The sequence below is a fragment of the Protomyctophum parallelum genome (assembly GCF_964188405.1).
Source record: "Protomyctophum parallelum genome assembly, chromosome: 1".
NCBI classification, from domain to species: domain Eukaryota; kingdom Metazoa; phylum Chordata; class Actinopteri; order Myctophiformes; family Myctophidae; genus Protomyctophum; species Protomyctophum parallelum.
Genome location: NC_139697.1, coordinates 61,977,965 through 61,994,098, shown reverse-complemented (window position 1 = coordinate 61,994,098; position 16,134 = coordinate 61,977,965). Strand labels below are relative to the sequence as shown.

The following is a 16,134-nucleotide window of genomic DNA, read 5'->3' as shown; positions in this document are numbered from 1 at the left end:
TCTGAAGAGAATGGATTCAGTTTTTCCCAGGTGTAAGGATAGTTTGTCATCAGCGAGCCAGGTGCAGATCCTACTGAGTTCAGAGCTGAGGGTCTTTTCAACCTGCAGTTGCAATGCAGCAGCACTGCAGTGGGCAGCCATTTGAATCTAATTATCAGCTCTTAGCTATTAGGATACATAGGCTACGTGTATTATTTTTGATATGATGTATGATTCTGTGAAAGTAAATTATATATATATATATATATATATATATATATATATATATATATATATATATATATATATATATATAGAGAGAGAGAGAGAGAGAGAGAGAGAGAGAGAGAGAGAGAGAGAGAGAGAGAGAGAGAGAGAGAGAGAGAGAGAGAGAAACAAAAAAACTGTACATTTTGTACAGTAGGAGGTGTCTCTCTCTACTTGTTGTAGTTCTATGGCGGAAGCGGGGGTTCGGTTCAGAGGTGAATGGCCACTAGTAACCCGCTGGCGCATCACATCATGATCACACCACTTCTCTGCTGTTACATCGGCCCCTTGTAGTTGTATGTATGAGCTCATCATGATGTGACTTTTCTTTTTTCATCGTCATCTGCGTGAAAGAAATGTCAATGGAACACATTGAGTAACTTGTCTTTTGGAATCAACGTTTCAGGATTACGTGTCGGTATATCTCAGACGGTGAGTTAATCTGCCTGTCAAACTAACCCCTGCCTCGGTTCTGAACATCTCTGTTAAGACCACGCGTGGGTATTTCTGTTTAACCAGTGACCCAACTTAAACGATATAGTAAGGCGAACAGAACGGTTGTTGTGTCTGCAATGAGAGCTCATTTGTATTAGCATGGGGTAGTTTTCGAGTATAACCCGCAGTTGTCTCAGACAGTTGGTGTCGGTGATGTATTATAGTTGGCTCGCATTTTGTCTGACTGCTGCACTGCTCGGCTTGTTTTTCTGGTCTCGCCAGCAGCTATCGATAGGTAAGGAAGGTGTGCCTATACAGACTGCCCCACTACACTTGCATGACCATGGCACTGAGTGCACTTGTCATTTTGTGCTGCTGAAACTAGACCCAGCCCCAGGGTTAGCTCTCGCATTAGAGATATGGATCAGAGCTCAGCTACCCCAGGGTATCCTAGAGTTGGTGATACATTGGTCACATTCTGTGGTTAATTGTCGCAATGTTAGCAATGCATCCCTAAGCAGGCTACTATGCCTATAGCTATATATAGGGAGACAGCCTGTAAGAATACACTAACTATATTGATGTGTAGGCCAGGACACCATCATACTGTCTTTAAATCCCAGTAAAAGCAGCCTCGGAATTGTGCCATCATGTCACAAATTCCTCTGGGAATACTTATTGAAGCTCCCCGTTGTGCAGAGTATATGTTTGTATTGCCAGTATATTATATATTGATATAATAACTGTGCAAACAAATAGGCCAGTGGGATACTTAACATTAATAGACTTAACAGAATGAACAGTGGCACATACTGTACAAGTTAGAAAAGCAGTTGATATGAAGTTGCAGGCGGTTGGATGACAATAGCTCGGTCTTGTATGGGTGGGTGGACTGACTCCGGTGTGATTGGAGCATGTGAAGGTGTGGTTCAGTGTGGGACGGGTGTGTGGGTACCTAACCTCAGATGATGTCTTTTGCAAATTGCTACTGACAACTGATTTAAATGGAAATGCCACTAATGACCTATCAATCACCATCTCATCTGCATTGTTTTGGTGAGAGGTTCAGTGCTGCTAGACTGAGTCTTATGGATTGGTCATGCTCTCATACCTGCACAAGCGGGATGCCCTGCAGTTCCCTAAGCTACTTTTTAGTTAAAGACTTTTAAAACACTTTAAGAGATGATCTAAATAAACGATTTAGGCATTTTTAAATGTATGAATTTAGTTGATTTTCTTTTGCAGATAGGCTACTACTAAAAGGAGCCAGTTCTGTGTTTATTCTGTACTACAGTTTGCTGGCGATGGATTCATTAGGATTCTGATTGAAATTGGTGGTTATTAATGGAACATTAGGATTTGATTACTGATTCGTTAAAAATAGATCCCGCAATACAGTTGTATTTCAGTGTAACATATTGTTATTATCCACAGGGTCACAATTCGATCTCCAAACCATTTGTTGGACCTTTGTAAATGAAGTGTTTTCAAAGGCATATTTTTCATACACTTTTTCCATTAAAAAAGGTGATACCCGTCCCGTACCTGTTCAGAAACTGTACCCTATGCCACAGTACTCTTGGGTTATAGTTGGTTGGTTATAGTTTTGCAACGCTTGCATTATCAATATCTATCTCTTAAGTTTATGCAACCCACTGATGCAATATGGCAAACAGAAGACTGTGCCAACCGTGGCACAACTCATGTCATCGTGTGCTGTGCTTTTTGGACTCCGTGTCTCCTTTATAACCATACCACTGCCCTGTGTCCCTGCACAGTGTTTGCAGCCTGTTCGTGTCAACCAGCCATGGCACAACAGGTCGCGCCTGCCAAGAAGAAGAACCCCGCGGTCGCAGCACTGAACTCCCACTTCATTGTGGGCTCGGTGTCGGAGGAGAACTCTGAGGATGAGACCCTGGGGAAGCCAGAGGCACCGCTGGCGCTGCTGGAGGAGAAGGAGGCTCGCTCGCTGTCACCATCGTCTGTTAGTTCAGACAGCAGCAGCACCTTTGAGATGGGCTTTGACCACATCGATGGCCCCTTGCACAACCTAAGGTCAGGATTATGGCCCTTTCACAATTCTCTCACACTCGCATTCATCAGTTATAGTCTGACACTATTTAGTGTCAATGTTATTAAATCAAGTTATCTATCATTTTATTTACTACTACTGCTAATAATTATTATTTTTATAATAATTATTATTTACAAATGTATTAATCTATTGCCATACAGTTTGGATAAACATTCCTGAACAATAAAAGGCAGCCTTCGCACACTCAAGCTGTGCAAAAATCTGATTTGATTTACTGAAAGTACTCTTCATGTGACCACTGAGCTCTGACTTTAGGTGCGTTACCCGTTCAAATGTCTCCAGTTCAAAATGCAAGAATAAATGATTGAAATGCAGTCTTGGTGTGTGCACAGCACAGTTTACAGTACATAGGCTGCCTTTTCATTTTCACTTCATTTAGTTTCATTTTGGCTCCAGCACCTCAAGTTTATTGACAGATGAGCTGTGTTTTCTTTTTGTCTAATAAAGGGCTGTGTAAAAAAATATTCTGATATGAACCTTCGGCCAATCTTTCAGAACATCTCCAAGCTTTCCTGTGAAGCTCTCTGACTCTGAAAATCAATCAAAATCAATATTGTAAAATATTTTTCTAATTGATCATCAGAAATGGATACTTCTTTAATGCCAGCATCACATGCAGTCTGTCTAGTGTCTACTGCTCTGTATAAATAATCCACATTATGATGTTATGAATTGGACAACAAAATTGTTGTTTCATGGCTACGAAACGTGAAATGTGAGTGTTGTACCCCATATCGAGAAAGATTGGCTCTTTGAAAGATGTCGTCACAAGGCGAGTCTGGGAAGCGGGAACCCCTTTTGGTGGTTGCATACATTATGTTATAATTTTGCTATTTTTGATTTTTTTTTTAAATGTGCCTCAAATCTTTCAGAAAATTGTCATGATTTAGAAAACATTTGTATTAAATTTCGACGTCGGGCCTGAATGGGTTAAACAAAGTTGAAAGTACACCATGTTCAGTCGAGCTCCCGACACACCCGACTGGATGGCCCCTTTTCTCCAGCAAGCATGTGTGAAAAAAATGTGGTCTCTCCTGCTTTCCACTTCCACAGTGTATCTCTGTATGCTCCTCATGAGGCTGACGGGTTTATGCTCCTGAGACTGAGAGGTTAGGCCCTGCCAGCTCCAGTTATTTCACTGAGTTGCCCTTTTCATTCCACTGCTCCAGTCCTTTCACATACCACTGTATCAGGTTTCTGAACGCTGAGGCACTTTACTTCAAACACAGCAGAACACTTTTAAGATTCATATTGTTACATCTTGCAGTCTACAAGTACACAAGAGTAAATGTAACAGCTAGACGGCTGAATTTGAGCCTTTAAACCAGGAAAAGGCAATACTTGATTATCTCCTAGTACCGTAGTCTAATATCACTATATTGAGGATATTGCTATATTGCCCAGTCTTACTTATCAGTGTAAAGTTCATGTGCATGAATATGCAATATCGTAATACAAGAGATATGGTGAGATATTGGCACCGGTGTGCTGTGGTGGTGGCACAAGACTGATGGCTGAGCACTGTGGAATAGCGTGTGCCAATATTATCATTATGTGGTATATCACAAGCTCGAGAGTATAATGATTAGATGGCAAATAAAGCATGAAAATTACAGCTGGCAGCTAAGTAATGGCAACGGTAGCGGTGAATATATGTTCAGACTCGGAGGTGCTGTTAATATTGATGTATATTGAGTTATTGACATGCATTATAATGCATTTCAGCCAATTACAACGCAAAGTTGGAAACTAACTGTGGCATAATCGGTATTTGATTAGGAACTTGTTGTCCCTTTCTTGTGGATAGTGATGTACTATGTTGCCTGACTGTTATGCTACGCTACTCTGTAAGCAGGGCCCTTCATCTTATTGTTGATTTATACTTGGTTGCACACCGAAAATAGCTGATCTACAATCTCGCAACGCGTTACATTTTTGTTGTGTGACAATGGTGTATAAATCAAGCTGTAGACCCTTACCTTTTTAGACTTTAGAATCTCTCAGCTCTCAATATTTGACTAGCACTGTTTGCGTGGTCGGCTTTAAAAGAGTGAAAAAGCGTTGCACGAGGCTGAACATGAATAGATGATGACCAGACTGTCAGAACTAGAAATATTGAATGGGGCCATGTGTGTTTGTCTCTTTTCCTTGGGCCAAGGGGAGCCCATTCAGTTCTGTACAGAAGCTGCATGCATGCCCGGTTTAACCCCAAAGCACCCCTGTGACACTGACGCAACCGTGTTGTCATGATGCCACTGAAGCCAGCCAGCCAAACGAGCTCGGACACTCCACTCCGCACACTCTTCCCTCCCACTGTACTCCTCTTTCTAATGGCTCACTCTGAGGGTGGAGTTTTGAAACGCCAGACACTTGCTCAAGCCTGTAAACGCGTTCCAAGAAGTAAGCCACGCTGAGGATTAATTTCTTAGCACCATTTAGACTGGCGTTGTCTGTGTCTGTCTGTCTGCTGTGGGCAAAAAACAAAAAACACTAAAAAGCCATAAACTACATGACCGGTCTGCACAACCAGGAAATAGATGCCTGGTAAAGTGAAAGTCATGTTGTGTGAAAGTTGGACCGTACGATGATCATAGTTGAACATGTAAAAACGTTCAGTGAATATTACACCCACATTGTTCTTGTTGATCACCTTTGTACGGTAGTATTTACAGCGCACTAGTTGGCATACCCTGTCGCAGCCAGTTTGTCAATGTGGGGATGGTGTCACGCTGCCATCTGGCTTTGTCCTGTATTGCACAGCTTTGTCGCTGATCAACACATATCTATAGCAATGTGCATATGGCCAGTGCCAAGCAGACACAGGCCCTCCTGGCAAGGTATAATTTACGACAATTTAATTAAAAATAGCATCTTTTCGAAGGTTCTTTAGCACAAGGTGTCACTAAGTCGTAAAATTAGTCTTCACTTAGTTCAACAGGCTATGCTTCTTCAACAGGCCCAGCATGTCCGGACTGCACTTAGTAAAGCAGGGAAGGGACCGCCGTCGCATTGACCTGCAGAGGGATTTCACTGTCGCCTCGCCGGCTGAATTTGTCACCCGTTTTGGTGGCAACAAGGTCATCGAGAAGGTATTAGTCTATGTATTATTAGGGATGCACCGATATGGAAATTATTGCCCGATACAGATGTTTAAAATAACAATTTTATTAATTTATTTTTTATTTCCCCCTTTTGCCAGGGAAACAAATACATCTTCAAAACAATAAATCTACAGCTTGGTAGGCTGCAGATAACCAACACACCATAGCCAACTCAAAATGTATGCTTATCAACAACCGATAAATATCGGCTCCTGTCACCGGTTAATGTCAGTTTTATTTGCCAATACCAATATTGACCCATAACGCCAAATATTGGCCGATACCGATATGTGGCCATCGGAGCATCCCTAATAATTATTTACCATGTTTGAACGGCCTTTCTGTTCATAACTGTACACAATACTATGGTGAGACGTCAGCACTTGCTTGTGTCTGGCCTGGCCTGTGCCTGTCTGCCTAATATGCATATAGTCGTCATTAATGACTCAAAATGTTTCCATTCACCAGGTTCTCATTGCTAACAATGGCATTGCAGCGGTCAAATGCATGCGTTCCATCCGCCGCTGGTCCTATGAGATGTTCCGCAATGAAAGGGCCATCCGCTTTGTTGTCATGGTGACCCCTGAGGACCTGAAAGCCAACGCAGGTGAACTTTGCTATTCCATCTTAATGGGGTAAAAGCTTTAGTCAATGTGCTCACTGACTGGTGCTTAATGTCACAGCAAAACACCTGACACAGCCACGATGTGGCCCTAGTTAATGTATTTAAACAAAGGAGTGGAAGCTCAGATTGATCAAGCCTCATGGCTTTAAAGTATTCCATTAGCACTAGCAGAAAGGAGAATAATTGATAACGCAATGGGCTATAGTAGTAAAGGTTAGCCCATTCTTTTAAAATTGTGAATATAGCCACGTTAAATATAATGAAGTTTGATATTTTCGTATGGCAACATTCGTAGGTGACCACAAGCTGTGAAAATTAAAGTAAAACATTTGCATTAATTATAAACGTGCACTCACGTTGTCATGTGTTCCTCGCCCACAGAGTACATCAAGATGGCGGATCATTACGTGCCTGTGCCAGGAGGCACCAACAACAACAACTACGCCAATGTTGAGCTCATTCTGGACATTGCTAAGCGCATACCTGTTCAGGTAAGTTCAGACCTTTTGTTAACATCTCATGCAGACACAGTAAAACCTCAATCTCAAGAGGGGGAAGTGCACCGGATTGTCTGGTTTGAGTCATTATTTGGAAATTATTAGTAGTCAATGGACCGTTGGCTGAGAAACAGTGGGATGTATTACGCATGGGATGCATAGCAAGTGTTACAAAAGCACAAATCTTAGCCCATATCCCCAAACCAACACAACAGTGGTCCCCAAGTTGATTCTAAGTCAGGGGGTGGTGCCGGTGGTCCTTCGTTCACAATCAGTTGAAAACCCCTGCACTAAATGAACACTGATTTCACTGTATACATTTTCAAAGCGAAACTGAGGCTGTGCTTTGGAGTATTTTCTATTGTTGAACAGCCTTATTTGTATGTTCTGTACAGGCAGTGTGGGCTGGATGGGGCCATGCCTCTGAGAACCCCAAACTCCCTGAGCTGCTTTACAAGCATGGCATTGCTTTCATTGGTAAGACAAGGCTGTACCTTTTTACTTGTTGTGTACTTGTTTTTTGTTGCATTGTCGTTTTGTCCAGAGTGTTGAATGTGTTTAATGGTCCACAATGGAAACAAGCCTGTGGCTTTTTGTGTCATCCATTTGGCATGTTTTTAAATCGTTTTACTGTCTGTACCTTTATAGATTGTCAAAGTATTCAATCCATCAATCAAACTCATCAAAATGATCTACCCATTAGTTGATCTCTTTGACTGTTTTTATTTCACAGGTCCCCCAAGCCAGGCCATGTGGTCTCTCGGAGACAAGATTGCCTCTTCTATTGTGGCTCAAACTGCTGGCATTCCAACCTTGCCCTGGAGTGGGTCAGGTAGGTTGTTTTTCTCCGAAACCTTTTTCTCCAAAACTTACGAGAAGAATCTATGGATTCTTCTCGTAAAACTGGAAAGACTACTTTGGAAATGCATTCAAATAGAATGTGTGCAAAGGCTAAAATGTAATTTAAAATCTAGATGCCAGGCCATGTATAGACCTGGCATCCTATAGTCTGTACTCTCTATAGTTTCAATGTACAGATTATTGATAGATTTTCTTAAAATATTATACTGTTTAGACTGATCTGGTTCTTGGTTTACCTACCTATGTTTACCTATGTATTACCTCGATCTCGATTGCCTAAGTTGTAAATTGCAAATTGTGTTGAGAGATTACTCAAGCGCAACATGGAAAGTGGTTTACCTGTGAGCGGCCTTCAAACTCAGTGAACCGCAGGGAGGACATGATTACTCATGGGTCTTACCTAATGGGGGATCACTTACTGCCAACGAAAACAGACAACCATACTCGCGTCACCATGCATAAACTATAGGCGAGTGGAACCACACCATTCAAACAAACGGAGGATTAGAACCGGCACAAACCCAGGGAAGAAACTCAGCCCTGCCCGAACGAGCCCGTTGTCATAACTGCCGGGTGCAACAAGCTCTTGTAGTGCCCGTTTTCGTTTATTTCTGACGTTCCTTTGTTGGTTCACTCATGGTGTTTTGTTATGGCTTTCCTATAGCTCCAGTTAGCTCCTAACATTAGCTGCTGATGCCTCTCGCTCCGCGTTGCGGTGTTCAGAGTTTATGCCGTTCAGACTCCCATTGGCTTAGAAGGCAGCCAATCATCATGACAAGTTCGCTAGGAGGCAGCCAATCATGACTAGGTTGTGTTTAGAGTCGTCTTTACGGTCGTCAGTAGTGCAAATGTAGGCCAGGCTGCTTCGCACCTGGCAAAAAACAACTGCCATTCATGCCACGATTGCCACGTGTTGTGAAAATTAGTACTGTAAAAAATTGTTGGATGTTTCTGTGCTTGTGTCTCAGGTCTGACGGTGGAGTGGTCCGAGAGTGACCAAAAGAAGAGAATCATCAATGTGCCCTCTGACCTGTACGAGCAAGGCTGTATCCACGACGTGGAGGCTGGCATGAAGGTGATTGTTTCACCTGCTTGACGTGATGCTTGAGACTAACCAATCGGCCGTGGACTTTGGCCTTATGGTTGCATGTATGTTGATGAGCTGTGTGTGCGCGTATGTGTATTTTGCCAGGCTGCGGAGGAGATTGGCTACCCTGTAATGGTGAAGGCCTCCGAAGGAGGTGGAGGAAAGGGCATCCGCAAGGTCAACTCTGCCGACGATTTCCCTAACCTCTACAGACAGGTTAGTGCAGACTTTGTCCATAGTCGAACTGACATCATGTCATGTGTTTTGTGTAATGTAGTATCAGTGTCAGTGATTTTCAACCTATGTCATATCAAGGCCCATTATTTATTCGGCATTTAAGCCGCGGACCACCATTTGAGATTTAGAGAGATGGCAGACGTTGATCAAAATTCGAAAATTGTGTAGACTTCTTTTTTCAATTATGTAGAATAATGCAGGTGTTTAACAATAATCCATTTGGTTTCATTTTACGCTCTCAAGAGCTAAATATCTACTAAGGGTCCATTTGGTTCCCTACTCTCCATAATTTAGCTGGGGACCACCTGGAATCCCCTCAAGGACCACTGGTTGAAAACCACTCTAGTATGTCATCGCTGTTGGGGTGGACACATTGTATGATCCCAAACCGTTACTTCATAGGGAGATGTAATATAGATAGAAGTGTTCCCATGGATACAGTGTCATTATTATTTCTTTAGTCACAAGGCTCTTGTTGTTAATACTTTTCATTGGTTGAATATTTATCAAACTGATTTACCACATCTTGTGAAACCTATTTTTGTTTGGCTTCCTTCAGACAATGCAGAAGCATAGATAAAATAACATCAATCACAGCAAACAACGAGTAAAAAAAAGAGTGTTTTCCCTGTAGTAGCAAAGTTAGGCAAACCTTTTGTGAACATCTTCACATTAGGTTATGTTCCATACATACACATAACACATTTTAGTTCAGAAAAGGTGCAACTTCGAGCATAATAGTGCTCGGCCAGTTTTCCCAAAATAATTTTGAGGAAATACAGATATGCGAGGTCACCACATGATTACGAAATAAGCTCAACTTCCTCCCCGTCTGTCTCCAGGTCCAGACGGAGGTTCCGGGGTCGCCCATCTTCGTCATGCAGCTGGCGAAGCACGCGCGGCACCTGGAGGTGCAGATCCTCGCCGATCAGTACGGCAACGCCATCTCGCTGTTCGGCAGAGACTGCTCTGTGCAGCGGCGGCACCAGAAGATCATCGAGGAGGCCCCCGCTACTATCGCTACCGCCGATGTGTTTGAGGAGATGGAGCGGGTATGGACCCCCCCCCCCTATGTTACACACTAACCCATTTAGACCCGAGGACGATTCTACACAATCGAAATCATGACTGTTTTCTGATAAACCTCTTGTTTCTATGTCAGTGGTGCTCAAAACTATTTCATGTCAAGGAGCCCCAGAATGATATGCATTTGGCCGCCGACACCCATCTCAAAATATGTTGTTCCAGGGACCCCCCCCCCCCCCCAGAAGCAAAGATTTGAGTTAAAAATGTTCACTCTGAAAGAATATATATATTCAAAGATTTGCGCCACATTTTCACGATTTTTCAGACCTACAAGCTCGTACACGGCTTGTAGATCTGCTATTTTTCAATAGCTAAAGTATAACGTAATGCTTAAAACACCAAAAGAGGTTCCCGTCCAGAATGGGCTATACATTCCAGTGGTGGAAAAAGTACTCAAATGTATATTTGATTATATTTGGCAATCTGTAATGACCTGGTGCTCAAAATATGGACTCCTGGCTCCAGTTTGAAAGTTGTTAAAATGCACAAAAACTAACTTGAGAACGGTTCTTTCCACCCCATCCAGTGTGCGGTGAAGCTAGCCAAGATGGTGGGCTACGTGAGCGCCGGTACGGTGGAGTATCTCTACAGCCAGAACGGCAGCTTCTACTTCCTGGAGCTCAACCCTCGTCTCCAGGTGGAGCACCCCTGCACTGAGATGGTGGCCGACGTCAACCTGCCCGCCGCACAGCTGCAAGTGAGTCTCACTGACGCACTTCAAATCAAATTAGCTTTTTTTGGCATGAGAAAACATATACGTTTACATTGCCAAAGCAAGTGTCGCAATATAATAAAACGGTTGAAAATGGGGAAAGTATTTACAGTTGGAGGGGGGTACAGCATTGTGTAAACAGAGCTATGTCACATTGTGTCGTTATATGCATGTGCAGGGTATAATATTATAGGTATAAATCTTTTGAAGTAACTTTGGGACAAATGGCAGCATTTTCCCTCAAAACTATTTAAATAGTATACAAAAGGAAAAATAGGAGCGGGTCTAGTCAATACAGGCAGTACTAGTGAAGTCCTTCCATTCCATTGGCTAACCTTTAATCGGAACAGTTCACAAATCTTGCTGCTGTGTTCTCCCAACATGCAGACACACATGTGCGTGTACATACAGTACGTACATACGTGAGCTGCTTGGGAGGGTATGTGTTACAATCACGTGTTGTCTACTCGACCGGTGTGTGTTTGGTTTTGGGACAAAGCTGGCATGCTTCACCGCCCAGTGCTAGAGTAGGCCCCTTTAATCTCCATGGCAACCGACCAAGAAGAGAGGCGATACGCAGAAACTATAGTTGCATTAGGCTGCTGTTTAGGTTTGTGTGTGTGTGCGTGTGTGTGTGTACACACACACTCAACAGTAAATGGGTCAGTTGTGCTGAAGCTGAAGGGTAGTGTTGCGAAGCAACCATGCGTCGGCCAAGCTCATCAGACTTCTGTGTGTGAAGGAGTAGGACAGCATCTGTCCTCTACATTGACATCTCTCAGCTCTTCGTTTTATTATCACTTTATTACCACAAATCGGAGCTGTGTTGGGGTTCAAAAACGAATCTATTCTGAAGTACCTGGTTCATTCTACGTGAATAGATGTACATTATACCGTACGGCGTACATATACCGTACTATGGCCAAAACAGTCCACCTCTATAATTATTTTATACTTTCGAAATGTTTCAAAAATAGCAGACATACAAGGTCGCAATGGGCCTTGTCGATTTATTCTTGAAAATATTCTTGAAAAACATGAACAACACCAGGTTGAAAGTAGATAAAAGAGCATGGACAATGAAGTGGAAATAATGATGGAAATATGACATTTATTTTATTTTTATCCAACTGTTTGTATAGAGAGGAATAGAAACTATTCTAATAATGCAAAATAATTGCGATTAGCTCAAATAGTTGCAATCAGGCGATTATATAATAATTGTGACAGCCTGGCGGAGATATGTGCTCTGTGGTGCACCCCTCTCGTTTATGCACGTGCAACTCAAATACTGTACAAATGTAACCAAATGGACCCTGTGAAGTCGGGCATGGTAGCAGCAATCGTCTATAAAAGGCTACGGTTATATTTGACTGATAGTTTGTTCCGTGTTTCACTTTGTCCAGTGAAGAGAGCATCATGTAAATCCTTAACGTCTCCTGTCTAGATTTCCATGGGAATCCCTCTGCACCGCATCAAAGACATCAGAATGCTGTATGGGGTCCAGCCCTGGGGGGACTGTCACATTGACTTTGAGGGTCTGTTCACGGCCCCTTCCCCTCGAGGCCATGTCATCGCAGCCCGCATCACCAGCGAAAACCCCGATGAGGTATGTGCCAGTGGCCACGTTTACATGCAAGGCTGATCATTCCGAATAAATACTTCAGAATAAAATACTTCGGTAGTAAAAAAAATTGCTGCGAGTTTACATGGGAAATGGTCATTCCGAATGATTGTTTACATGGAGACATGATATTATAAGACATGATACATGTTAATTCACGTGAAACTACGCCATCTGTTGGACACATACAATATAGGCAGTTCATTCATTGTGACTGTCTCAACAATACAAACATTACAGACGAAAGACGATACTTTGAAATCCCATCATTTCATTCCGCAGTAGCTTTGAGGCTGCTGGTTGGATAGGGACGGGCATATATGTTTACCGTCTTTTTTTCCCCCACCCGCTGCGGCTCCCCTTCTCCGCTGGGAAGGTGATCATCTCGTTTTTATTTGTACTTTATTATCTACAGCACGGCCAGGGCACGCAACACACTGATTATTATTGTATCAAGGGTCGCTCGTTATTTTTTAGAGAGAGAGAGAGAGAGACTGTTGAACACACACACGGATCAGGGGGATCATCATCTGCTGCTGCTCCACGTTCTTTTGTGTGGATTTCGGATCTGCAAAATGCACGAAATAACTCCTCGGCGCGCCTTGGAGTTGGTGCGCCTTGGAAATGAGCATGCTCAGAAAGACCAGAATTAACTTACATCCGAAGCAGTGTATACATGAGTCCAATTTTCTTTCAATCGCATTAAACATCGGAATCTCTCTCTCTCTCTCTCTCTCTCTCTCTCTCTCTCTCTATATATATATATTTGGCCGCAGACCTCCATCTCAAAATATTTTCTAGTTAAAAATGCTCGCTGTGAAAGAATATATATATTAAAAGATTTGCACACCTTTTCAAAAAAAGAAAGCAGAAAGTTCCGTGTCGCGCAATGAGCTTGTAGATCTGCTATTTTTCAACAGCTAAAGTTTAAAATAATGGTTAAAAAGTGGTTAAAGGCTAAGGCGACACAGATGTGTTCCAGGTCTTGTAATGGGTTAAAGTCCAAATTGAAGGGCCCTGATTAAACATCTGTGAAATGTGTCGTCGTTGCTGTAGGGCTTCAAGCCGAGCTCGGGAACGGTGCAGGAGCTGAACTTCCGCAGCAATAAGAACGTCTGGGGTTACTTCAGCGTGGCTGCGGCCGGAGGCCTGCACGAGTTCGCCGACTCCCAGTTCGGACACTGCTTCTCCTGGGGGGAGAATCGCGAGGAGGCCATTTCGTGAGTATACACTCACGTACACACACCCAACACTTTTGGCACTATTTTTCCTACTCAGAGATGCAATCGATAGCTACTTTTGAGAGGAGCTTCTAGACATTTGTGAATGAATTGAACTCAACTAGGTCATAAGCTCACCATTCGACCTAGCTTCTAACTGCATGCCGTGACATTAATAATACGTTGTTAATGAGTTTGTTTAATTCTGGGTAAGTCAAATCCAAACTATCCCTTTTAAGCACTTAAACCCTATATTCTTTGTTGACCGGGGTCCTCCAGTGGTCTAATACCTTCATCCCTTCTTTTTTTTGCCTCTAGTGTGCAACAAATCTCTTAATCTGTAATGACATACCCCGCATAATTAGGACGCTAGGGCTAATGCGGTTAATAGGTTTTATGTTTTGTATGATGTGAAGGTACCCGGCGAGATGTATTTACAGTTGTCTTTGTCTCCATGGATTAAAGTTCTCAGTCGCCACAACCGATTTCAGTCATTTGGATTCCATAGAAGTCTGCATGTCTTCTATAGAAGTGGATCCTGCACCAAAAATAGGCTATCTACAAGCCTATCTACAAGCTTTTTATATTGTTAAGCACTTTGTGACACTGTCAAAAAAGGTGCTATATAAATAAAGTTTATTATTATTATTACAACATGTTGTATGCTTGTAGATAGCCTATTTTGGGTTATTAGTCATTTCAGTCTTCCAGAAAACCCTAACGACCGTAGATATTTCATAACCGCTATCATTAATGCCTCAACCTGCAATTTCTTCAACTGGTTAGCTGTATGGCTACCTAAACATCGTACTTTTACCTCTTGTGCTAAGTGTGTAGGACACACGCTGTTTTAACAAATGACATATTAGGCCCAGAAAGTAAAATTTTTCAGTTGTGAGATTTAATTTGGCTTTAATCCATGTGTCTCTCTACGCAGTAACATGGTGGTGGCTCTGAAGGAACTGTCTATCAGGGGAGACTTCAGGACCACGGTGGAATACCTCATAAAGCTCCTGGAGACGGAGAGCTTTCAGCATAACACCATCGACACTGGCTGGCTGGACAGGCTCATCTCGGAGAAGATGCAGGTATACAGCCATGTCTCTCATTTGGGTGAGAGCTATGAGGAGCACGTGTACTACTAGCATGTAGCATCGCGTTTCTTAGTGCGAGGGCTCTCAAACGTTTTGATTTCAAAGACCCTTGTATCTCTCAGTGGTTGCTTAACCCATTCTGACCTGAGATCAGATTCACACGAGGTTTCCACTGGACACACACTGGTCTGATTAATACCATAAGACAAGTGGTTCTCAAAGTGAGGTCAGGGACCCGCAGGGTTCCTTCCTCGAATGGGCTTCAAATGGCCACTCGGCTTTAGTTTTATGATTTGAAATTGCATGCTCACGTGATAAACGGATGAGTTTCTAATGCTGTGTGTATGCAGGCAGAGCGTCCCGACACCATGCTGGGGATCGTGGCCGGTGCGCTCCACGTAGCCGACGTCAACCTGAGGAACAGCGTGTCCAACTTCCTGCACTCTCTGGAAAGGTACAAAACTGCCCCTAGATCGGTCTATCTGTTGGATAGAAAACACATCCACAGGGCATCTAGTGGAACAGCGGTAAAGGTCCCACCACTGCAGAGACTCCGCTGGGCTCCCCAGCAAACACAATGGGCTCTATGCACACATGCCATTTTGGGAAGACAGGTGTTACCGCTGATAGTACGAATGAAGGCTCTGTTCCATTCTGGGCAAACAGAGTCAGGGCGCTGCTATTGTGCGTGTTGGCTCACTGGAAACACTCTGCCTACACCAGGGGGTCTCAAAGTGTCCTTGAATGGGTTCCAAATGGCCCCGTACGGGTGTGTAACTCACAGAGTTATGGGGGATCCTTGAAATGAAAAGGTTTGAGAACCACTGTACACTAAATGCAACAGAGCCTTACTTAGTGTCATCGGTAACACCTGTGAAGGAGGTACGGAAGTGGCCCAAGTTCTTTCCAAAATGGCGTGTGTGCATAGAGCCCCATTGGCTGTGTTTACGGGTGGGAGGCCGGGGCGGACAGCTTGGGTCGGGACCTGTTCAGCAGGATGGGGAAACTGAGAGGAGGAATGGCATATTCCACCACATGCGAAAACCGTGAATTGGCATAACGACTAAATTGGGAAAAGGGGGGGAAAATAAATGCCTCACTAACACACACCTTTGTATCATGTACTACGTCAAAGATTGTATAGATGTGGAAACCTGGATCTGATATGGTTAAGCGACGCAGAGAGAGGTTTTGAACATAAGATATTCACACTT

The 16,134-nt window shown here is 43.2% G+C and overlaps 1 protein-coding gene across 5 annotated transcripts in view; it reads left to right on the top strand.

The window, feature by feature from the left end:
- The first annotated feature begins 506 nt into the window (after nucleotides 1-506).
- The window catches only part of acaca (acetyl-CoA carboxylase alpha), a 58,588-nt gene continuing 42,960 nt past the window's right edge, over nucleotides 507-16,134 (top strand). For 4 of the 5 annotated variants that reach the window (XM_083779890.1, XM_083779889.1, XM_083779888.1 and 1 more), the window contains exons 1-15: nucleotides 507-678; nucleotides 2,460-2,736; nucleotides 5,733-5,865; nucleotides 6,346-6,484; nucleotides 6,884-6,993; nucleotides 7,395-7,476; nucleotides 7,733-7,831; nucleotides 8,829-8,935; nucleotides 9,053-9,163; nucleotides 10,027-10,236; nucleotides 10,797-10,967; nucleotides 12,430-12,591; nucleotides 13,663-13,826; nucleotides 14,764-14,914; nucleotides 15,271-15,374. In XM_083779890.1, coding sequence (XP_083636016.1) covers nucleotides 2,489-2,736; nucleotides 5,733-5,865; nucleotides 6,346-6,484; nucleotides 6,884-6,993; nucleotides 7,395-7,476; nucleotides 7,733-7,831; nucleotides 8,829-8,935; nucleotides 9,053-9,163; nucleotides 10,027-10,236; nucleotides 10,797-10,967; nucleotides 12,430-12,591; nucleotides 13,663-13,826; nucleotides 14,764-14,914; nucleotides 15,271-15,374 — 1,991 coding nt within the window. In that variant the 5' untranslated portion in view covers nucleotides 507-678; nucleotides 2,460-2,488. The remainder of the gene's footprint in view (nucleotides 679-2,459; nucleotides 2,737-5,732; nucleotides 5,866-6,345; nucleotides 6,485-6,883; nucleotides 6,994-7,394; nucleotides 7,477-7,732; nucleotides 7,832-8,828; nucleotides 8,936-9,052; nucleotides 9,164-10,026; nucleotides 10,237-10,796; nucleotides 10,968-12,429; nucleotides 12,592-13,662; nucleotides 13,827-14,763; nucleotides 14,915-15,270; nucleotides 15,375-16,134) is intronic. The other variant, XM_083779887.1, reaches the window with a different exon arrangement.